This window comes from Moschus berezovskii, chromosome 1 (assembly GCF_049115385.1).
Source record: "Moschus berezovskii isolate FMDL1 chromosome 1, NW_MosBer_1.0, whole genome shotgun sequence".
NCBI classification, from domain to species: domain Eukaryota; kingdom Metazoa; phylum Chordata; class Mammalia; order Artiodactyla; family Moschidae; genus Moschus; species Moschus berezovskii.
In genome coordinates, this window is record NC_142460.1 from 94558111 (window position 1) to 94581906 (window position 23796).

Genomic DNA, 23796 nt, shown 5'->3' on the forward strand with positions numbered 1-23796 from the left:
TTTTTCAGTGAAGGAGAGAATGGGAATGAATGGCTGAAGACATGCACAGGTTAAGGTCAAAATTATCTAGGTAATAGGTAGGGAAACATAATTTATCATCCAAACTAGGTCACTTTTTGAGAGTGAAAGATGGCTCTATTGTAATTACATGAAGACATCGGTGTGAATGGGAACTGTCTGAAGCGAATCAGTTCTCATGCCACAGTGAAGATCTTGCCGGCCACAACTAAGCCATCCCAGTAGAGGCCTCTGTGGATCATGGTCGCCCAAGATACAGAGGCTTCCTCAAAGAAACTGGTGATTTCTCTTCGTTTAAGGACCCTTTAAGATTAAAAACAAACAAAAAAGAAGACTCAGAGTACAATGGAAAGGAAAGGGGGATGCAATTTGAAGTTTTTCTTGGCTAAACTCTGGGAGGATCAGCATAGCTCTCGCATTGTGCTGTGAGTTTTCACTGATCATTTCCCACTACACCAAGCACAACAGCTTGAGTTTACAGTACAGCTCAGCTGTGCCCTAGAGCACAGTCCCAGGCATACCCACAGGAACATGCACACACACCAGCTGCGTTAGAACAAGAGATCCTAAGCACTCCTGTGTGTACTCTATTTATATAGCATGTCTCCCAAGAAACAACCTAGAGCTTCCACATTTCTAGAAAAGAGAACTCTGTCCATTTCAGGGCCATCAATTAGAGAGGTTAATGACTGTAAATATTTTTGGGAGGTAGTGTGTATGTGTGTGTATGCCTGTTGATCTGAGTAGTCTCTTCAACAAGTGGTGCTGGGAAAACTGGTCAGCCACTTGTAAAAGAATGAAACTAGAACACTTCCTAACACCATACGCCAAAATAAACTCAAAATGGATTAGAGAGCTAAATGTAAGACCAGAAACTATAAAACTCCTAGAGGAGAACGTAGGCAAAACACTCTCTGACATAAATCACAGCAGGAACCTCCCAGACCCACCTCCCAGAAAATTGGAAATAAAAGCAAAAATTAAACAAATGGGACCTAATTAAAATCAAAAGCTTCTGCACAGCAAAGGAAACTATGAGCAAGGTGAAAAGACAGCCTTCAGAATGGGAGAAAATAATAGCAAACGAAACAACTGACAAAGAATTAATCTCCAAAATATACAAGCAGCTCCTGCAGCTCAATTCCAGAAAAATAAATGACCCAATCAAAAAATGGGCCAAAGAACTAAACAGACATTTCTCCAAAGCAGACATGAAGATGGCTAACAAACACATGAAAAAATGCTCAACATCCCTCATAATCAGAGAAATGCAAATCAAAACCACAATGAGATACCATTTCACACCAGTCAGAATGGCTGCTATCCAAAAGTCTACATGCAATAAATGCTGGAGAGGGTGTGGAGATTCCTCAAAAAACTGGAAATAGAACTGCCATATGATCCAGCAATCGCACTCCTGGGCGTACACACCGAGGAAAACAGAATTGAAAGAGACACATGTACTCCAATGTTCATTGCAGCACTGTTTATAATAGCCAGGACATGGAAGCAACCTAGATGTCCATCTGCAGATGAATGGATAAGAAAGCTTTGGTACATATACACAATGGAGTATTTTTCAGCCATCAAAAAGAATGCATTTGAGTCCGTTCTAATGAGGTGGATGAAATTGGAGCCTATTATACAGAGTGAAGTCAGCCTGAAAGAAAAACATCAATACAGTATACTAACGCATATATATGGAATTTAGAAAGATGGTAACCTTAACCCTGTATACGAGACTGCAAAAGAGACATAGGTATATAGAACAGTCTTTGGGACTCTGTGGGAGAGGGTGAAGGTGGGATGATTTGGGAGAATGGCATTGTAGCATGTATATTATCATATGTGAAATGAATCACCAGTCCAGGTTCGACGCATGATACAGATACTTGGGGCTGGTGCACGGGGATGGCTTGGAGGGAGGATGTGGGGAAGAGAGAGGTGGGAGCGGGGTTCAAGAGGGGGAACACATGTATACCTGGGGGGGATTTGTGTCAATGTATGGCAAAACCAACCAATATATTAATGTAAGGTAATTTGCCTCCAATAAAAAAAAATAAAATAAAACAGTAATCACACTAGAAATACTGATCTGGGCTGATCACCACATGCAACAAAATGACTCTCTTTACAGAAAACAAACAAAAATCCAGCCAGAGCACACAGGCAGTTGCCATCTCTTCTGCCATAGAGTTTGGGCTGGAGATGGAACCACGGAGCTTAGGTGAATATCTAGAGTTTCAGATGGAAAATTAGCCCATAATATTTCCGCAGAAAGCATGCCATTCAAATGCCCACCTACTGTTTCCTCTTCCTAACAGATTACTTCCTCATTTGCCTGTTTTCCCTCCTTGGGTTCTGGAACATGATTCATGGAAAATGTCCCTGCGCAGGTACACATTTGCTCTGCGGGGGAGCCCCATGAAGGCTCACTCATCCCAACTGTGTTATTTCAATCCGAATATTCCAGCAACCACCACTCCTTTTCTGCACTGCTCTTTATCGAGAGCACCAACTTGCTCAACATTTAGATTTGGAGCCTCAAAGCAACCTGAGAGAGGGTTTGGTTAGCTATCACTATCTCCATTGCACAAAAGGAACTGGCCCCCAAAGGAAATTGCCCAAGGTCAAAGAGCTGATGTATGGGAAAATCAAGGCTAGAACCAAGTCTCAAGTCCACTTCTCTTTCAGCTATACCCACAGTCTCACCCACAGGAATACTGTGGCCACCCCACCTTAGTCCCCCAACCTCACACTTGTCAGTTAACACTGGACATCTTCTAAGACCTGGGTCAAAGGAAGGAAGTAGCAGAGATACGTATACATAAAACTAAAATCTCTTTGGACGTCATCAGCGTGAACACCTCCAAAAGGATCTGACCAGCCATGGGCTCTGCGAACTTCCTTCAGCAGCAGCAAGTGTTACTGATGTAAGAAGAGCCCCACACACCTCAGTGTGGCTCCATATCTCATTCGAGCAAGGAGCATAAACAGAAGCACCTGATCGCACAGTGCTCCTTTAAAGAGATGAGCTCCTCTATTTGAAATCAGGTAGTGTGAGCATTTTCCTTGGGAATCAAGGACGCTGAGGATGAAATGTATTGGCCTGCAAGGACTAAGACAGCTTTGCCTGCCAAGGAAACCTTGGGAGAGGACAGACAGCAGCTGTGGACAAGGAACTGCAGATCTTGGCCTTGTAGATCTTTAAATGGTGCCTGGGAATCATTTGCCAACCCTGATTGAGCATACAGAACTGAGAGTAGGACCCAGGGGCCCTACCCACCCTCCCTCCTTGAACTCAGGTGATCTTGGAAACCTCGCTTTCTCTGTGTATGAGTTCAGCTGCAAAAGTGCAACCTTTAGGAATGTGGCTTATGATTGCAGAACAACTGTTGATGTTAGGAAAGTGAATCTGTGATGCACTAAAATACTTCTTCCTGCTCACTGTGGCCTCCTCCAACACAGTGCCTGAAATTCTATTATTCAGCCTTCTATATCTCAAAAGCTTTAAAATCCCGGAGACCCCTATTAAAATGTCAGTTTCCTGAAAAAGCGACTTAGGAAAGAATTTGGGACTCACTGTTGGCTTTAGGAACAATAGCTTGAAAAGGTGAAGTATGAATGTGGGCACTTCTGGAAGGAAGCAGGCCCTGCACTTCACACACACACATATTCAGCCCACGTCACTGAGGCAGAGAAGCCCCTGTGTTCCTGTTGAGGACTTCTAAGAGGCAGTAGTGTGGCATCTTGGAAAGAGATTGAGAGAAACTAGAAGCCTGAGTTCTAATCATGGCTCTGCGATAAACTACCCACGTCACTTGAACAAGTCCTTTCCCCTCTTTGAGCTCAGTGTTCTCATCCATAATAGGAAGGAACTGACTAGCTCGGTCTGGCCCTCAAACTCTCAGAAAGAACAGATGATCTTGGGAGTGAGCTGGTGACCTCCTGAACCATTCATTGGTGGCTAATCCTGGGACAGAAGGGATGGAGAATCCCCAACAGGCAGCAGAGAACAAATTCTCCTAGGACAGGTATTTGTGATTGGGATGGGTCCAAAGCAGGGAAGAGCAAGGTGGCGAGGAAGACGCCCCAGGATGCCAACTCCCTCTTACTCCCAGACTTCTTCCAGTGCTTTGAGGTTCCCTCACGGTCTTTGATCAGAGGCTGAGGCTCTTTCCTCGAAGAGTAGCTGGGTTGCTTGCAAACTAACTTATCCCAATACAAAAGATACAGGGGACGAGAGTGTAGGACTTGGAGTCAGGAGATCTGACTTCTGGCCCAGCTTGTTGAGTGACCTTGGACACGTTATTTTATTTCCCCTAACCTGGCCAGGTGGAGCAGTGGTAAAGAATTTGCCTGCCAACACAGGAGACGCAGAGACACGGGTTCGATCCCTGGGTTGGGAAGATCCCTTGGAGAAGGAAGTGGGAAATTCCTCAAGTATTCTTGCCTAGAAAATTCCATGGACAGAGCAGCCTGGAAGATTACAGTCCGTGGGGGTCCCAAGGAGTCAGATAGGACTTAGCAACCGAGCACACATAACCTAGCCCTTAGGTAGAATATCAGTCTGCATTTTAGGACACAGCATGGCCTCCAAGTTTGGAGGTAATGAAAGGGATGTCTGGGATGTCTGTCAGGCAACTCCTGCTCTGCCTTGGCCAAGAGGAACATCACTTCCAAATTAAACTGTGGTGATGGCCGAGGCCACAGTGAGACCTAAAGGTGTTTCCAGAGCTCTAGACAGTTTCTAGCCCACAGGCAGATGTTTCTTCTATTCTTACTACTAGGAGATAGAGGAAAGCAGAAACACACTTAACTTTAACCTTTGCTCCTTTTTAACTCAGAACATTAGTTTTGCAATTATCAAACTGCAAGGAGATCAAATCAGTCAAGCCTAAAGGAAATCAACCCTGAATATTCACTGGAAGGACTGATGCTGAAGCTGAAGTTCTAATACTTTGGCCACCTGGTGCAAAGAGCTAGCTCATCGGAAAAGACCCTGATACTGGGAAAGATTGAAGGAAAAAGCAGGGGCAGCAGAGGATGAGAGGTTAGAAAGCATCACAGACTCAATGGACATGAATTTGAGCAAATTCCAGCAGAGACTGAAAGACAGAGGAGCCTGGCATGCTGCAGTCCATGGGGTCACAAAGAGACATGTTGTAGTGACTGAACAGCAATGACACCCATCTATTTTATCTACAAGGATTCTGAGACTAGAGAGAGAAAATGACTTGACTGGCTCAATGCAGCTAGAGTCCAGATCACTTCAAGGCCTGGATTCAAGACTCTTCCTGCAGACTGCTGCCATACCACATTCAGTTCAGTTCAGTCGTTCAGTCATGTCCGACTCTTTGTGACCCCATGAATCACAGCACGGCAGGCCTCCCTGTCCATCACCAACTCCCGGAGTTCACTCAAACTCATGTCCATCGAGTCAGTGATGCCATCCAGCCATCTCATTCTCATGTGAACCTTTACTTGGCTCAAGTTACAGGGAAAGATTTGGTCCACGATTCCATTCAAAGACAATTACAAGTAAACCACCCTTCTCTAACCAGAACCATCCCTCCCTTAGAAGATTAGGGAAGTTTCAAGGAAAAAGTTGAGAACTGAATCTACCTTATATAGAGTGGAGAAGTCAACTGAATCCCAATCCTTCCCTCCTTTCCAAACATATATCCTTAAAATCTTGACTCCTCCATCTGGGTGATGACCTTGAACTTTATCAGCCGTATTCTCCTAACCTGAAGTGGAATCACCCCTTTATTCCTTCCTTAGCATTTCCTGAGCACCTACTAAGTGTTGGGCTCTATGCTAAATTTGATGGATCAGACAGGCCTAAAGTTACATGACTGTCCTTGGAGAACTCGGCCAACCAGGAATAATACAGATGATCAATAAACATGGTACCATGGAAAGAGCTCCCCCACCCTCAAACTACACCTGCTCTTCTAGGGCAAGACCTTGCCAGACCAGATCTCAGAGGTGAAGCAAGTGGAGACCAGGTTCCTCTGGGGGCTGCCACTTCACCCCTGCAGCAGGATCCTTGCCAGGAAGAGAAACCTGGCCCCTCTACCTCCAGCATCATGTGGCAAGTTGACACTCATGCACACTTGGAGGTGGGAGTGGCATGTTGATGAAGGGCACACAAGTTTATAATCCAGCATCTACCATGTGTAAAATGTAGGGATACATTAGAAAGAGGGAAACAAAGAATAATTCAACAGCCAGTTTCTGGATCCCAAAGCTAAAATCCTAGTTATAAGCCATTAAAACTGGAGGAACGTGAGAAGAGGAGTTTAGGAGTCTGGACCCCTTGGTCATGGTGTTTCCTTGTATAACCCTGGGCAGGACATCACCCCTCTGTGCCTCATTTCTTCATTTCTAAGTGGGGGCAGGGCCAGAGCATGCCCTGGGATTGCAGGATTGGTGCTGATGAATGATTGTCTGCTTGGCTTATTTTTCTTTTAAAGTTTGGGCTTTCCTTTCGTTTATGTGACTCAAGCCTGAACTAGGTTTGTGGAAAGGAAGAGAAATGAAGCCAGGGTCAGGTAGAAAGCTGACCGGTGACGCCTGAGGGGAATGATGTGTTATAGGAGGAACTGGGATTGGAGAGAGACGAAGAGGAGAAACCAGAAAGGAGGCAGTCACAAGGGCTCCTCTCCTTGGGGGTTAGAAACAGGGGCCTTTGCTGGTGTCACCAAACAGTCCTAGAAAAGTGATGGAATTAGTGCCAAGCTCCAGGGCCACCTAACCATTCAAACCACCAAAATGATGGTTACTTAAGGCTGTTCAAATTAGGTCACTCCAGAGCTGGGGGCATGGGTGGGATATTGGGGTGGTCCCAGGCATTTTGTGAACATGGATGAACCAACAGAAGCAGGAAAGGCCTCAGCTAACCGTAAAGCCAGATCTAGAGGTGCTGAGCACATGGAACATTCTTCAGAATGGATTATGTGCTGGGTCACAAAGCCAGCCCTGGGAGATTTAAGAAAACTGAAATCACATCAAGTGTCTTTTTCAACCACAACATTATGAGACTAGATATCAACTACAAGGAAAAAATTACTGCAGAAAACACAAACACGTGGAGGCTAAACAATATGGTACTAAACAACCAATGGATCACTAAACAACCAATGGAAGAAATCAAAGAGGAAATAAAAAACTACTTTGAGGCAGATGTGGCCAAGTATAGAAAAACTTGGTGCCCAGAATACAGAGTACCGTGGCCCCAGGGGCCTGCCTGCTGCCTGAAGCCCTGAATAGTTTCCCACGTCAGACGGGGCGCCTAGCCCCAGCTGTCCGTGCACATTTCTAGCTCTGTCGTGCATCACTGACCAGCAAATATTCAGGCTACTGATGCATACTACACACAGCAAAGTTCTGCTTATTGCATTACTAAATCCTGGTAGAAATGAGGGCAATGAGCTTGTAATAGAATTATGTTTCTCATGGTCCTTGGCAACTCCCATGAGGTTTTCTAATCTCCAGTGTGGTGCCAGGGGTGGATTCTACCAGCCAGATCTTTCTCCTTTCACAAGCTGAACTCTTAAAAGCAGCTCTGTCCCGGGGAGGGCATCGTGATTGCTTAGTATAACAGAGCCTTTCTAATTTGTTTAAAATCTACTCTTCCGCTGACTGTGGGGCAGTGTGAGGGAAGGTTTTCTTTGGGGGGAGCATGTGTGTGTGTAGAGTGGGTGTTTTGTCTGACACTGTAATAGCTGAAAGGGTACATAATACTATTGTTTCTTTTACACCCTCCTGCTCCTCCCTCCAGCCTCAATACGCACAACAAACTGTGCAAATATGGGATGCTTGTGCTGAGGGAGGGGGAGGAACGCCTCCTCTGTGGATGTACATGGCCACCCCTGCAAACGTCTCTCCGGCACCAGAAGTCACTCCTTATTGCGTGCAGCCAATGCCTCCTTGTGGGACATGGATTACTCACGCTGGCGAAGAATGCGGCAAGTGTCTCACTGCCTTTAAAGTACCATCGGCTTGTAAAGGAGAAAAAAGGAGCCTCACCTTGCAAGACAGAAAAGCTGTTTGACGAATAAACCAGACCTCAGGTGCGTTCCATAACGTGTAACGTGGATCTCCTCCACCTCATTGTACCCATGTCACACCACTCTTTTCCCTCTGAGTGTTATGAGTAAATTGGTTTTCGGGTTTTTGTTTTTTTCATTCAAAACATCTCTCCTTACGCTAGTGATATCATCCCTGGAAGACTGAGATGTAAGAAGAGGTGAATCATGTATCACCTTCCTATCGCATCTAGAATTACAACAGCCAGAGCCCTGGGGTGCAGTGGGGATAAAAGCCAAAAAGTAGAGGGGAGGAAAGAGGGAAGGGGAGGGCACCATGGGGTGGGTAGAGGAAGCTGCCTCTTCTGCAGTCTGCTTATTTTCTTCCTTCTTCATCACCCTCTAAACACCCCTTCCCTATTTATAAATCAGAGAATAGGAAAAATCAGACTTTAAAGACATAGTTGCCTTATATTTATTGATGGTATTGGTGTGAATGTCATTTGTCTGAATCTTCTGACCCATCATTGTAACCCCATTAATTACAGACAAAAGCCACCATGGCATTCTCTCTGGACTCAACTGGATTAAGAAGGATGACATGTAGACTCTGCCCCACCTCCAAGTATTTGTCAAATGATCTTCACCCTGATTAAGGCTCTCATCAGTTTCAAACAGCAGAGGAACCTGACAGTGTATGGCAATAATTTGAAATGTGAAATCTAAGCATGCAAACTAGTGATGGACCACATAGCTGACTTTCCTGACCTCTCTCTACCTGGGGGTTTCAAATCATCATTCAATAATGTATATCTGAGGTATTCAGGAAAAGGGATAGGGACTCTCAACCAAATCAAAATATAATAAAAGAGAAAGATAAAGATGGACCTTGTTCTAAAGCCCTCAAGAAGTGACTCTGAATATTTTTCAAATTCCCACACACACACACTTGCTTTTCTAATAAGGATCACCTATTACTTCTGTTAATTAGGAAGAAAATCTCTTCTCCCCACCCGCCCACCCCTCCTTCCTCTATGGTTTCAGTGAATTCTAGACTCCTTAGGATCACTGGTTCTATCTGCTCAAAACACATTTACAATGAAAACAAAACCAAGGGCCGCAGGACAGCAGGGAAGGCCAAGAGAGCAATCAATTTCTGCAACATAGGAAAAAAGGGCCCACAGGGGCAAAGGGAAAAAAATAATTTGCAGAAGGCACAGTTTTGGCAGCATCTTATTACAGCTTCCAGCTGATGGGGTGCAGCCAAACTAGAGACATCTGTTTGGAGTTTACAAAAGAAACAAACACAGAGCAAGCATGAAAACGCTAAGACACACACACAGACCAAGCTCTAGCAGTCCTTCTCTGCCTTGACCTTCCAAACCACTCTCCCACTGGGTCAGGCTAGGCTGTAGAAGGAAAGGAAATGAGCTTTTCCACCTGCTCCCCACCCCACCCCACCTGCACTGTGACTCATTCAAGCCATGATTAGAACTTAACTTTCCGTTCTCCTTGCTTTTCCTCTCAGGAAAAAGAGATGCTCCCACTCCTTAAAGAACCTCATAGGGACTTCCATTACTAATTCTCATCTTTACAGCTCCTTGAGCTGTTTGGGAAGGAAAAGGTGAACCACTGCTGCTGCTGCTGCTGCTGCTAAGTCGCTTCAGTCGTGTCCGACTCTGTGCAACCCCATAGACGGCAGCCCACCAGGCTCCCCCGTCCCTGGGATTCTCCAGGCAAGAACACTGGAGTGGGTTGCCATTTCCTTCTCCGATGCATGAAAGTGAAAAGTGAAAGTGAAGTAGTGTCCGACTCTTTGCGACCCCATGAACTGCAGCCTACCAGGCTCCTTCGCCCATAGGATTTTCCAGGCAAGAGTACTGGAGTGGGGTGCCACTGCCTTCTCCGAAGGTGAACCACAGGAGGTGGTAAAACCCTAGAAGACCTTGAAAGTTACCCCTCCCTAAATCACCTCACAGGTCTGGCAGTGAGGAACAGAACTCACCCGGCATCTCCAAGAATTGCCTCAAAGAGTCAGAAACAGCTGATGCTTATAGAATTGAATAAGTGAAGAATCCGGGCCTAGCTGCAGTACCCAGAGTTTCAGAGAACAGGAAAAGCCCCAGACTACGCATAAAGTGGGCTCCCCCTTCCTAATCACCTCCAAGTCCTTCGAAGGACAAAGACTATCCTCCCAACCCTATCCCCGTTATGGTCACACCCTCTCCCACCCACCCCCATGGCCAAGCATTTTCTGAAGCAGCTTTGGATGCTCACCTGTTCTGTTCAATTTTCCTCTTTATTCTCTTCCCCACTGGCATGCAAACAGAACCAGAGCAATGCTACTCAAAAAATAACAAAATGTTTTATACACATTTCTGTATATACAACTGAACAACATTTTTACATGTCCCTTTTGCACAGCAAAAGATATAAACATTGGACTCTGAGAACACAGTTATGTACAAGAAAACCAAAAAGATGTCAAAAATACTTCACAACAGTGCAAAAATATTTTACACAGTATCACGGAGTGAGATCTTTTAGGCAGGAGCAAGGTATGTGTGTTTCTTAAGGAAAACTTTTTCTAGGTATTAGATGTCAATAACTGTAAACAAAATGCGACCTTCTTTCTCCCCCACTCCCTTCCCCACTAGTTATTTGAGGAATTTGGCAGAATTTCAAGGGTCTGAGTCTGAGGTAAACAACCCAAGCTCTCGCACCGAAAAGACGGGGTCCAAGAAGGTGGCATTAAAGCCTCAAACACTGTAAAAGCAATTAAAAAAAAACAAACACTGCCATGTCAATGACAACGCTAGGCCCTCCCAGATGGCCGGTGGGGGAGGAAGTTAACCCCTCCTCCTCAGGCCCCAGCTGCCCCACAAACAGGAAACTGGCCGGCAGGCAGTTAAAGCCCGCCGGGCTTTGCTAACACCAGCGGCCTTTCCCTTCCCCAGACCCCAGATGGCGACCTCTTTCCCCTTCCTTGTAGGGTTTCCCCTCCCCCGTATCTCCACTTGCAATCTGAGCCCCGCTTCAAACACAGCCAAATGTATGGGTGTAGAGGGGGAGGGTCTGGGCCTCAAGTGTCCCATTTCCCCTTTCCTGGGGCAGGTCGGGAGGTAAGGAAGTGGTGGAGAGACGCGTGAGGGTCACGATCGGGCGCCAGGGGCGCGCACAGGCCATTGCTGGGAGCTCAGCCCGAGTGGGGCTCGTCTGGGCTGGCGCAGTCCGCGGGGCTGGATGGGTCCCCGGCGGTGGCAGTGTTGGCATCCGGGCCCCCTCCTTCGATGGAGCTCTCGCTACCCGTGCTCTCGCCCGACAGCAGGCGCGTCACCCGCAAGTCCGCCTGCAGGCTGCGCACGTCGTTGCCAAAGCTGAGCTCGCCCAGGTCGTTAATAAGCTGCGAAAGCTCGGCCCTCATGTCGGAGGTGCTGCCCAGCAGCAGAGGCGATGACCCAGCCTCAGGGCCCGGCGAGACCCCGCCGCCCCCCAGCGCCTCCTCGTGGCCGCTCTCCAGCGTGTCCAGCAAGTCCCCGCACTCGAAGTGCATGGCCACCACCAGCGCCCGCTTCGCTTCGGCCTCCGGCTCTGCCCGCTCTCCCTCCCCGGCTCGGTCCTCCTCCTCCTCGGGGCAACCCTCCGCGTGCTCCTCTTCCTCTTCCTCCTGCAGCTCCTGCTCCTGCTGTTCGCCGAGCAGGTCCTCGGTGATGGAGCCGAGCTTGGGCGCACTCCGGCTGCGCTCCACCGGCGGTTTGTAGCAGCAGGGTCCGTGCAGGAGCAGCTTGCGCAGCGGCACTAGCGGGATGGTGTGAGCGCCCACCAGCTCCTGCTGCTGGTGACGCGCGTCGTCCCGCCGCTTGAGCCGTTTAAATTCCGCCAGAGCATTGGCCGACGTCTGGTAGAGTAGCAGGGCCATGGCCTGCGCCTTCTCGGGCTTCGACACGAGTACCGCGTGACAGCGCAGCATGACCGCCTTATGCTTGAGCTCGTGCCGGTACACCCAGGCGAAGACCTTGGGCAGTCGCGCGTCCGCCACGCAGTAGGTAACGCGGTGCAGCAGGTACAGGTGGCCCGGGCGCCGCAGCGCGCGCTCCTCGGCGTGCACCATGCGGATCCCCTGCGCACTCACAGTCAGCTTCATCTTGGTGCCCTGACGGCCCGCCTCGCTCTTGCTCCAGATCTTGCCCACCGCTAGGTCGGTGCAGCCGTCGCCGCGTGCCTGGATGGTGGTGGCATTGCCCAGATAGAGCACAGTATAAGTGGGGTCCTCGCTGGTGATGTGCAGTTTCTTGCGCTTGGAGCGGAACATGCTGCCCACCCGGCTGAGAGCGCCTTCGGGGCACGCCCTCGCTAGCGAGCTGAGCGCCGAGTAGTGCAGGCTCACCGCGTAGCCCTTGGGCTTGGACGCCTGCCGTGGCGGCGCCTCGGCCAGCAGCTCGAACTTGTGCTTCTTCCACGGCAGCATCTCCGGAGGGCGCCCCCGCGCAGCTGGGCGGCGGCGGCGGAGCGCCGGTTGAGAGCCCGGCTGAGCCACCCGCCCCGGCCGGGCTCGGCCCGGGCAAGACCGAAAAATAAAACTGCTGGGAGTGGCCCAGTTCGGAGTGGGGGCGGGGGGATGGGGTGTATAAGGCTCGAGAACCCAGCAGAAGAGGTAGGGGTCGAATTTTTTTTTTTTTTTTTAAGATTTAACTGCAAGAGGGAGGAGGGAAGGAGCACACAGATTTATCCCAGCCTGAGCAGGATCGGGGCAAAGAGTCTTCGGCAGGCAAAACGAGAGAAAGACAGCACACGAGTGGAGCGGAAAACGTCTTTAGAAAAAAAGAGATGTGCGCGTGCAAATAAATGAGAAAGCCCCCAGCAAAAGCAGCCGGGATGGTGCGAGAATGCGCAGGAACTCCTCGGCGAAGCTGAAAAGGGCCCCCCTCTCACACTCACACTCGCTAGGGCCAGAAACCGCGGAAACTCAACCGCGAGTGTACCCAGGGGTCGGTACTCCCCACCTCCAAGCGGTGCTGGAGGCAGAGAGCCCCTTGGTTGAGCGGGTCCCAGAAGCGGTTGCTTGCCCCGAGTGCGCTCCGATGGTGGGTCCGGATGGCCGCGGCGGGCCCGCGCAGCAGTCCCCCTGCGGCTCACTGCATCTTCCAACAGGCAGGACGCCGGGGACTCGGGCTCCGCGGCTCACTGTCAGGGCTGGCTCGGCTGGGGCAGCGCAGGGCTCCGAGGGCCAGGCGTGCGCATAGTCGGCTCCGGGACGGTCGCTACCTCATTTCTTTCTCCGGAGGGTGTCTCACTCGGCTACCGGGATCCCCTGGCTCGGCTGCCAGCCTTTGCAGCGCGCCCCCTCCGGTGCCACGAGCGGTAGCTGCCTCGCCAGCCTCACATCCTTGCCGTCCGAGAGGAAGATCTCGGGTAAATATAGGCCGGCACGAACCATTCGCCGCGCGGGGACAGGGGAGGAGCAGAGACAAGGATCCGTTTCAGGCTTGGAAGCCCCGCGATTTGCCAGTCTCTTAAAGGGATCTGGTTGCAGCCATTGGTTGAGGGAAAGGGGAGACCGATCCAGTCTGGCAATTTCATCCCAAATTTACCAATATCCCCTATTTCTACAGAAATCCCCAAGACCTAGGGTTACCCTTCAGGAAAAGCAACTTGAATTCTGACACTCCACCCCCAGGCTGAATTGCAACTCACTAAATAAATGTATGTCTCCATCGAAACTTCTGGGGGAGTCTGTGGAAGGTGGAATTTAGACTATAATATGCAAAAAGTTGGGGAAATAGTAATTCTTTCTGTGTGTGACAGCTTTCTGAGAATGACTGGATGCTTTTTTTTCCCCAGAATTTTATTCTGTCAAAGAAAATAAAGAAGGGCAAAGAAAACATCTTTCACTCTCTTGGAGCCCTTTCTCCACAGGTGAAGAGCAGATAGTGAAAAGAGATGAGTGGTAATAAGATGGTTGGAGTGAACACTAAAGTATATATTTGATAAATAAGCTCCTAACTCCGGGAGTTGGTGATGGACAGGGAGGCCTGGTGTGCTGTGATTCATGGGGTCGCAAAGAGTCGGACATGACTGAGCGACTGAACTGAACTGAACTGAACCCCCAACAGCGGCCCGCCTTCTGTCAGGGCCTAATCAGAAAAGCAGTTTTCTGAGATATATACAGTTTCTAAATAATCCTTGAGTGTGGTTAAGAACTCCGTTTACTTTGGCAGGCCAGTCATTTAGTTTTATTACATCACTGTCACATTATGGATGAAAATTCCAAGTAAAAATTCAAATGACTTTTATTTGTTTCAAATAATGCCCACCCACCCTCCATGAGAATGATTACCATTAATCATTCTCTTCTCTTGTGCCAGCTTGACACTGTCGCTTTAATCATCTGGCTGGCTTGACCCTTGGTTAGTAACTCATTTCTGGGCCCTTGAAACAACCAGCTTTCCTCTATGGTCTACTCACTCAAAGCAAAACCACTTGTAGCTGAAATGTGTAATAAATGTCCTGATAACCCTGCATGGAACACCCAAGCTCATCCCACAGGAAGACAATAGACCCTCCCACTCTCCAGGCCCAGGCCCAGGCTTCTGGGGATCTGGGTGTCTCTGGCTTCTATGCCAGGTCCCGATCTCAGCACAACCATAACCCCTCCTGGAAATTCTCTGGCCCTCTATTTTTGCTAACTTTTAACCTTTCTTTGAAAGTAAGTGAAATTCACTCAGTCGTGACTGACTCTTTGCGATCCCATGGACTGTATGTCCATGGAATTCTCCAGGCCAGAATACTGGAGTGGGTTGCCTTTTCCTTCTCCAGGGATCCTCCCAACCCAGGGATCGAACCCAGGTCTCCTGCATTGCAGGCAGATTCTTTACCAGCTGAGCCACGACCCATTTTCTGGAGTCTTTGGTACTGAATTTCAGTTTAACTAACTTTCCTAAGTACCTTTTGGTACCAGGCCCTGAACTGGGAGCTGACAGACCTAATTCCTGTCTCCAAGAAACTCCCAACCCAGTGAAGGACATAAACTTCACCCAATTCTGGGCTTCTGCTGGAACGTAAATTCTGTGAGAGCACGCTGTCTGCCCCGTGCCTGGCACTGCTTAATTGTTGAGCGAATGAATGAAACATGCATGTAAACAAGAAGACGGAGTGGATCAAATGCCCTGCGAAGATCCCAGAGTACTCTGAGAAGCTGGAAGAAGAAAAGATTCTTTGTGACTAGGAAAATCAAAGACGGTTCCACAGAGGTGGCTGTGTTTAAAATGAATGGGACGTCACCAAGCAGGAAAGAGTTAAAGGGCTTTCCAGATATAGCAAACTTAGAACATAATAATGCATGCGCTTGTGCAGTTCAGGATGGCATTTAATAACAGTGAAGCAGGAGAACTTTCCTGGTGGTTCGGTGGTTTAAGAATCCACCTGCCAATGCAGGGGACATGGGTTCGATCCCTTGTCTGGGAAGATCCTACATGCCATGGGACAAGTAAGCCCATTGCCACAACTACTGAGGCCCACGTGCCCTACAGCCTGTGCTCCGCAACAAGAGAAGCCCCGGCAAAGAGAAGATCACACTGCAACCACAGAATAGCCCCTGCTCTCCGCAACTAGAGAAAGCCTGCATCTAGCAGCAAAAACCCAGGGCAACCAAAACAAAATAAATAGTTTTTTTAAGTGAAAGAGGAAAATTTCCTGATCAAACAAGGAATTCTCCTGATCATGCCTTCTGGGCTCTCCTAGTCTCTGAGAGAAGGAATGGCCTTTTCATGGCTGGCTGGGCCCAGAATGTCATTATACCAGAGCTATAATGACTTTCCCCTCAACTGCACTGATAGGTTAATGGAGGCAAGGTGTTGGAAGGAGTTGGTTAGGACTGTAATAAGCCACTTAAACCAAGGTTAATTCCTCTTCTGCTTGCATTTCTGGAATATCTTATAGTGGCAATGAAGTAGAGAGAGTAAGTAGTCCAAACAAAAAAATCCTATAAAAAACACACCAAATTAACTTGTGCTAAGTGACCTTTAGCTAGTCCATATCTCAAAATCTAGACTCTACAAAAGCAGACATCATGTTCAAGCAGTTAACATTTCCAAATTACTCAGAGGTCCAAGGATTACGACAAGGCTGTATATTGTCACCCTGCTTATTTAACGTATATGCAGAGTACATCATGTGAAATGCCAGGTTGGATGAAGCACAAGCTGGCATCAAGATTGCCAGGAGAAATATCATCTTCAGATATGCAGATGATACCACATTGATGGCAGAAAGCAAAGAGGAACTAAAGAGCCTCTTGATGAGGGTGAAAGAGGAGAGTGAAAAAGCTGCCTTAAAACTCAACATTCAAAAACTAAGATCATGGCATCCAGTCCCATCACTTCATGGCAAATAGAAGGGGAAAAAGTGTAAGCAGTGACAGATTTTATTTTCTTGGGCTCCAAAATTACTGTGGATGGTGACTGCAAACATGAAAATTAAAAGACACTTGATCATTGGAAGGAAAGCTATGGCAAACCTAGACAGCATGTTAAAAAGCAGAGACATCACTTTGCCGACAAAGGTCCACATAGTCAAAGCTATGGTTTTTCCAGGAGTCATGTACTGATGTGAGAATTGGACCATAAAGAAAGCTGAGTGCTAAAGAATTGATGCTTTCAAATTGTGGTGCTGGAGAAGACTCTTGAGAGTCCCTTGGATTCCAAGGAGATCAAACCAGTCAATCCTAAAGGAAATCAACCCTGAGTATTGTAATGAAGGATTGATGCTGAAGCTGATAGGCTCCAATACTTTGGCCACCTGATGCAAAAAGCCAACTCATTGGAAAAGACCCTGATGTTGGGAAAGATGGAAGGCAAAAGGAGAAGGGGGCGGCAAGAGGATGAGATGGTTAGATAGCATCACCGACCAACTGAACAGACGTGAATTTGAGCACAGTCTGGGACACAGTGGAGGACAGAGGAGCCTGGCATGCTGCAGTCCATGGAGTCACAGAGTCGGACACGTCTTAGTGGCCGAACAACAATGAACCAAGGATCAGAAGGGTTCAGGGAGGAAGTGGAGGCGCTGGTGCTGGGAGCTAGGGCTTGTCTCAGCCTCCACGAGAGGCACCTCCTTGGCTTCACACAGTGACAGAGAAACCAGCGTGCACAGCAGCAGGGAGGACTCCACTGGCAGGCCAGGCTTTCCAGCAGACCCAATGTCCCAGACGCACAGGCTCACAGAGCTGCTGCTGGGCTATCTTCTTAGTAAGCATATTTTCAGCCTGGGAGGACAGAGAAGTTTTAGGCAAATATGAGCACTCCGATGTGTAAGACACACACCGAGTAGACCTGAGATGTAGAACAGTTCCAGAATAGACCTCAGCAAAGTCAGCTGGCAAGGGCTGACCGAAACTGCATGGCTAGAAACTGCATGGACCATAGACTGTTTTTTATGACACTGCCCCATCTACTGGTGCCAGGCAAAAGTGACACTTGGTGAAACGTTTTCTCACAGAACCAGATAAGCCAGCAGTTGAATCAACACACAGCCAAGTCACAGCGGGAAAGAAACCCAGCCTCTAACATAACATCTAAGAGTAAGCCTTTTAGCTGGCACAAAGCTTTGGGGCTGGCTTTCTCCCACCTTATTTCTCGCATAATGCTCTTCCTGCTTGGTCCCCCTCCCCCTATATCCCACTGAATGAACACTGGCTTCAGCCATGACAAATGACATACCTGGGATCTTCAAAGTCATTCAACAAATATTTGTTGAGAGTCCACTGTGGATGTGATGTCATTGCTGGGGATACTGCACCAAAGCAGACAGACAGGTCTTTGCCCTCATGGGATTTATATCCTGTGGCGAGGCAGATAACAAGCAAACAAGCAACTGAGAAAATATCAATTAGTGAAGAGTCTCTGAAGAAAAGAAAGCAGTGTTAGGAGTAGGAAGTAGCTGGTTTGTACTGCATAGCCAGGGAAGGCCTCTCTGGGCAGAACCTGGATGGGATGAAGCCAGCCAAAGAAATGGAGGGAGAACATTCCAACCTGTGATGGCCTAAATGGTAGTTATGGGCCAAATGCTGCTAATGAGCACCTGAAAAGTACTGGGTCCAAATTGAGATGCGATGCAAACATGAAATACACTCAATATTTTAAAGACCTATATAGGAATGTAAAATATTTAATAATTTTATAGTAATTATATATTAAATGATGTTTTGGCTATGTTGAGTTACTAGAATATGCTATTAAAATTAATTCTTCCCATTTCCCTTTACTTCGTTAATGTGGCTGCTGGAACATTTAAAACTATGCATTTGGATACCTTTGTGCTAGGCAGAGTGCACAGCCAATGTGAAGTCCCCAAGGTGGGAATGACTCCAGTGGGCTCAAGGACTCTCCAACTTCAAAGTCTTACTGTGAGATTACAGCCTCTTACCCTTCCAGCCCTCTTCATTCCTGACTCCTATCACATCAGCATTCCTCATGGAGCAAACTCACCCGCTGGCTGTACCAGAATTCCTTGGGAAAATTCCTGGATCCCACCCATAAACCAGAATATCTGCAGTTAGAGGTTGGGAATATGTGTGCTTCAACTTCTCGTGATTGAACAGATACTAACATGCAGGGAGCTCTGCCCTAGCCCACTTCATTTTTCCCACTATCAACCCCTTCCTAACCTCTTATCCTTGCCCTCCTCCTCATCCAAGACCTTCTGGACGAGCATCAGGTTCACAGTTTCTGTGCACTGTATCCATTCCTTCCCTGGATTACTACCACCATCTCTGTGCTCTGCTCCTGGAGTCAGAATGCTAAGTAGAATCCTCCAATTGTTTAGACAGTGCCTCGACACATTCTGACCATCCTAAATAGGCAGAATAATCACCACCACCACCAACATAAAGAAGGCTGAGCACAAAGAATTGATGCTTTTCAACGGTGGTGTTGGAGAAGACTCTTGAGAGTCCCTTGGACTACAAAGAGATCAAACCAGTCAATCCCAAAGGAAATCAGTCTTGAATATTCATTGGAAGCACTGATGTTGAAGCTCCAATACTTTGGCCACCTGATTCAAAGAGTCAGCTCATTAGAAAAGACCCTGATGCTGGGAAAGATTGAAGGCAGGAGGAGAAGGGGACGACAGAGGGTGAGATGGATGGATGGCATCACTGACTCCATGGACATGAGTTTTAACAAGCTCTAGGAGATGGCAGAGGACACCAGGGAAGCCTGGCATGCTGCAGACCACGGGGTCCCAAAGAGTCGGACGTGACTGAGCACCTGAACAACAAGCACAACCACCGCCACCAACCGCACCCCCGCCAAAGATGCCTCTGTCCCAACCCCCAGCATCCACGAATGTTACAGTACATGGCAAAGGGAAAGGAAGACTGTGAATGCAATTAAGGCTGCTCCAAAATCACTGCGGATGCTGATTGCAGCCATGAAATTAAAAGACGCTTGCTCCTTGGAAGGAAAGTTATGACCAACCTTGATAGTATATTGAAAAGCAGAGACATTACTTTGCCGACCAAGGTCCGTCTAGTCAAGGCAATGGTTTTTCCCGTGGTCATGTATGGATGTGAGAGTTGGACTGTGAAGAAAGCTGATCGCCGAAGAATCGATGCTTTTGAACTGTGGTGTTGGAGAAGACTCTTGAGAGTCCCTTATACTGCAAGGAGATCCAACCAGTCCATTCTAAAGGAGATCAATCCTGGATGTTCATTGGAGGGACTGATGCTAAAGCTGAAACTCCAATACTTTGGCCACCTCATGAGACGAGTTGACTCACTGGAAAAGACTCTGATGCTGGGAAAGGTTGGGGGCGGGAGGAGAAGGGGACGACGGAGAATGAGATGGCTGGATGGCATCACCGATTCTGTGGACATGAGTCTGAGTGTACTCCGGGAGTTGGTGATGGACAGGGAGGCCTGGCGTGCTGTGATTCATGGGGTCGCGGAGAGTCGCGGAGAGTCGGACACGACTGAGCGACTGAACTGAACTGAACTGAACTGAACCAACTGAAAATAACCGGGGGAAATAGCTTGACTTATCCAGATGGGCTCATTCTAATCACCATGGTCCGTGAAAGTGGAGATCTACAAAAACATTGTGCTAAAGGGAAACCCTAATGACAGAACACAGGTTGGGGATTGCCGGGGGCTGGAGGGATGGAGGAAGGGGGAACAAGTGCTTAATGTATACAGGGTTTCCTTTGGGGTGATGAAAATGTTATGGAACTTGATAGAGGTGGTGGTTGCATAACATTTTGAATATACTAAATACCACTTAATTATTCCCTTTAACAGGGATAATCTTATGTTACATCAATTTTTTTAAATGAAAGCAGGATGTAAAAGAGTTAGAGTGGTGTCATATTTTAGATTCCACCTATAAGGAGAGTCCCTTGGACTGCAAGGAGATCCAACCAGTCCATTCTAAAGGAGATCAATCCTGGGTGTTCATTGGAAGGACTGATGCTTAAGCTGAAACTCCAATACTTTGGCCACCTCATGCGATGAGTTGACTCACTGGAAAAGACTCTGATGCTGGGAAGGATTGGGGGCAGGAGGAGAAGGGGACGACAGAGAATGAGATGGCTGGATGGCATCACCGACTCGATGGACATGAGTTTGGGTGAACTCCGGGAGTTGGTGATGGACAGGGAGGCCTGGCGTGCTGTGATTCATGGGGTCGCAAAGAGTCGGACACAACTGAGCGACTGAACTGAATTGAACTGATAAGGGATATCATATGGTATTTGTCTTTTTCTGACTTTAGTATGATAATCTATAGGTCCATCCATGTTGCTGGAAATGACTTTATTTCATTCTTTTTATGGCTGAGTAATATTCCATTGAATATGTGTACCACATCTTCTTTATCCATTCATCTGTTAATTATTTCCATGTCTTGGCTACTATGAATAGTGCTGCAAGGAACATAGAATTGCATGTATCTTTTTGAATTATAGTTTTGTCTGGACATAAGTGGAATTGCCAGATCATATGCCAATTCTATTTTTAGTTTTTTGGAGGAAACTCCATAGTGTTTTCCATAGTGGCTGCACCAATTTACATTCCCACCAACAATGTAGGAGTGTTCTTTTTTCTCAACACCATTTATTATTTGTAGGCTTCTTTGATAATGGCCATTCTAATCAATGTGAGGTGGTATCTAATTGTAGTTTTGATCTGCGTTTCTCTAATAATTGACAGTGTTGAGCATCTTATCATGTGCCTCTTGGCCATCTGTATGTCTTCTTTGAAGAAATGTCTACTTAGATCTTCTGCCCATTTTTTTCAATTGAATTTTGTTATTGTTGTCATTGAGTTGTATGAGCTGTTTGTATGAGCTATTTTGGAAATGAAGCCCTTGTATGTCACATAATTTGCAAATATTTTTTTCCCAGGCTATGCTCTTTGCATTGAGTCAGGTCAAGCACTGACTCTGGAGGACCTTGAATAGCAGGTAGAGGCATCTTGCAAGCTGGGTGAGTCACTGGAGGCCTTTGAATAGGGATGTGCTATGATTAGAGTCGGAGCTCAGACACCCACGTCCCAACTCTGACTCATTGAGGGTCCCAGAGCAAGATGCTGCCTCTTCCTGTGGCCTCTCCTTCCTGCTTGTGAGCTGAGCAAATTCCCCTCTTGTTCTAAGATCATAAGAAGCTATGTTGATTTTCTAAGGCTGCCATAACAAATTACCATAAACAGAATGGCTGAAAATAAGAGATTTTTCTTTCTCTCATAGCTCCTGAGGCTAGTAGAAGATAGCAGCCTTCCTTGCCTCTTCCTAACTTCTGCAGTCCCTGGCATTCCTTGGCTTGTAGACACATCACCCCCGTCTCTGCCTTCCTTCTCTGATGATGTTCTCCCCTGATTTTGTATCTTGTCTGTGTGTGCCCAAATTTGTGTCTTCTTACAAGGACATCTGTCATTGCAGTAGGGCCCACTCCAATCACATGTAACCCTGTCTTCACTTTAGTACATCTGCAAAGACCCTATTTTCAAATAATATCTTATCAGGTTAAGACTGGAATCTCTATTTTTGAGAGACAGCATTCAACTCAAAGCAAAGGCCATAGTAGGAAATTGCAAGGGTAAGAGAAGAAAATAGACAGAGTAGATGTCTATAAACTCTGGAGGTCATCCTGTGTCCTAAGGCCCCAAAAATGTTCTCATATTTTTTTTGACTTTGCTTGCCTTGAAGCCCTACCTTTCATGCATTCCTTGCTTGGAATGTTTACCACCTGGAGAAGGGCCTGGCAGAAATGCAACGGCATAAAAAGGCAGTCAAGAGAAGTGAAACTATGAGCCTTGCAAGTGAGCCTTTCTCATCAGCACCACCCGAGGCAAGGAATGAAAGCCAAGTTTGTTCCCTCAAAAGGCAGAGGACTGAGAAACTGCTCTGCCTGCATGGTTATCTTTAAAACTGGAGCCTTCAATCTTCACATTTTCATTTGTGCTAGTCAGTTCAGTCGCTCAGTCATGTCTGACTCTTTGCAATCCCACGGACAGCAGCATGCCAGGCCTCCCTATCACCAACTCCCAGAGCTTGCTCAAACTCATGTCCATCGAGTTGGTGATGCCATTCAACCATTTCCCCTCTGTCATCCTCTTCTCCTCCTGCCTTCAATCTCTCCCAGCATCAGGGTCTTTTCTAATGAGTCAGCTCTTTGCATCAGGTGGCCAAAATATTGGAGCTTCAGCTTCATCATCAGTCCTTCCAATGAATAAGTGTTAGTACTTGTAAATAATAATGACCACATTTGCCAGATCGTTGGTTCATGATGCCCTTGACCCTTTCATGACAAAGAGGGCAGGATGTACTCTTCTTCCTGGGTTATATAGTGAAGGTACCGTGCTGATATTGCCAGCCTAGGCACCTTCTCTGAGATCATTATTGTGCCACTATTATTTCAGATGTTGGAGTGAAACAATGGGGTGGCATAAGTAGGAGGGGCAAGGAGTCTATTAGGTAAGAATCTTACCTAATTGAGCACCTTGCTGCTGCTGCTGCTGCTAAGTCACTTCAGTCATGATTATCTATTCCAACACCCACTTTGAAGCGTGAGCCTACTTGAGAACATCCTGATGCTTGATTATTTAGCCTTTGCTTAAACACCTCCAGCGACAGAGAACTCACTCCCTTTCAAAGCTGTCTTTCCATCTTTGAACCTCTCCAATTGTAAGAAGGCTTACGCAGGTTGAAATGGCAACTCTGTAGTTTCTCCCTATTTGTTCTAGTTCCACTTGCTTTGTCAGAACAATCCTCTCCTGTCCCTATGACAGTCCTTCAGATAAAGAGAAATGATCCTATATACTTTCTCCTGGCTCTATTCACACTTCCTCCAGCTTTTTCTCATTTCCTTGCCATCCAAGTGTACCTGCTAACATTTTCAATGTATCTATTAAAATGATTTAGGGGAGGAACCACAGCTAGAGACAAACAGTGAAATCCCAATGGTCAGAAGGCCCTCCCAGTGGATTAGGGTCTTACTGGTGGTGTAGTTCATCACTCCACCACTGAGCTGAGCTATTTAACCTTGGATGAGTCCCTCTGTTGGACTGATGACCACTAAAATATAAGCTCATGGGGGCAGGGAGTTTGTCCGTTGCTGAACCCCAGAAACTAGTAATGAATGAAGGAATGAAAGAAACCTGGCACTTTCCATCTGAAGCTTTTAGAGTTGATGATTATTCATTCTACTAGGAGCCTTCTTTATTTTGTATTACTTCACTGAACTTTCAGTTCAGTCG

The 23796-nt window shown here is 47.2% G+C and overlaps 1 protein-coding gene across 1 annotated transcript; it reads right to left on the reverse strand.

Moving 5' to 3' along the window:
- Window positions 1–10394: 10394 nt before the first annotated feature.
- On the reverse strand, window positions 10395–13458 carry FAM43A (family with sequence similarity 43 member A). Its single transcript, XM_055407464.2, has one exon. The coding sequence runs from the start codon at window positions 12517–12519 to the stop codon at window positions 11248–11250; it is 1272 nt and encodes a 423-aa protein (XP_055263439.1). The 5' UTR covers window positions 12520–13458; the 3' UTR covers window positions 10395–11247.
- Window positions 13459–23796: the final 10338 nt, after the last annotated feature.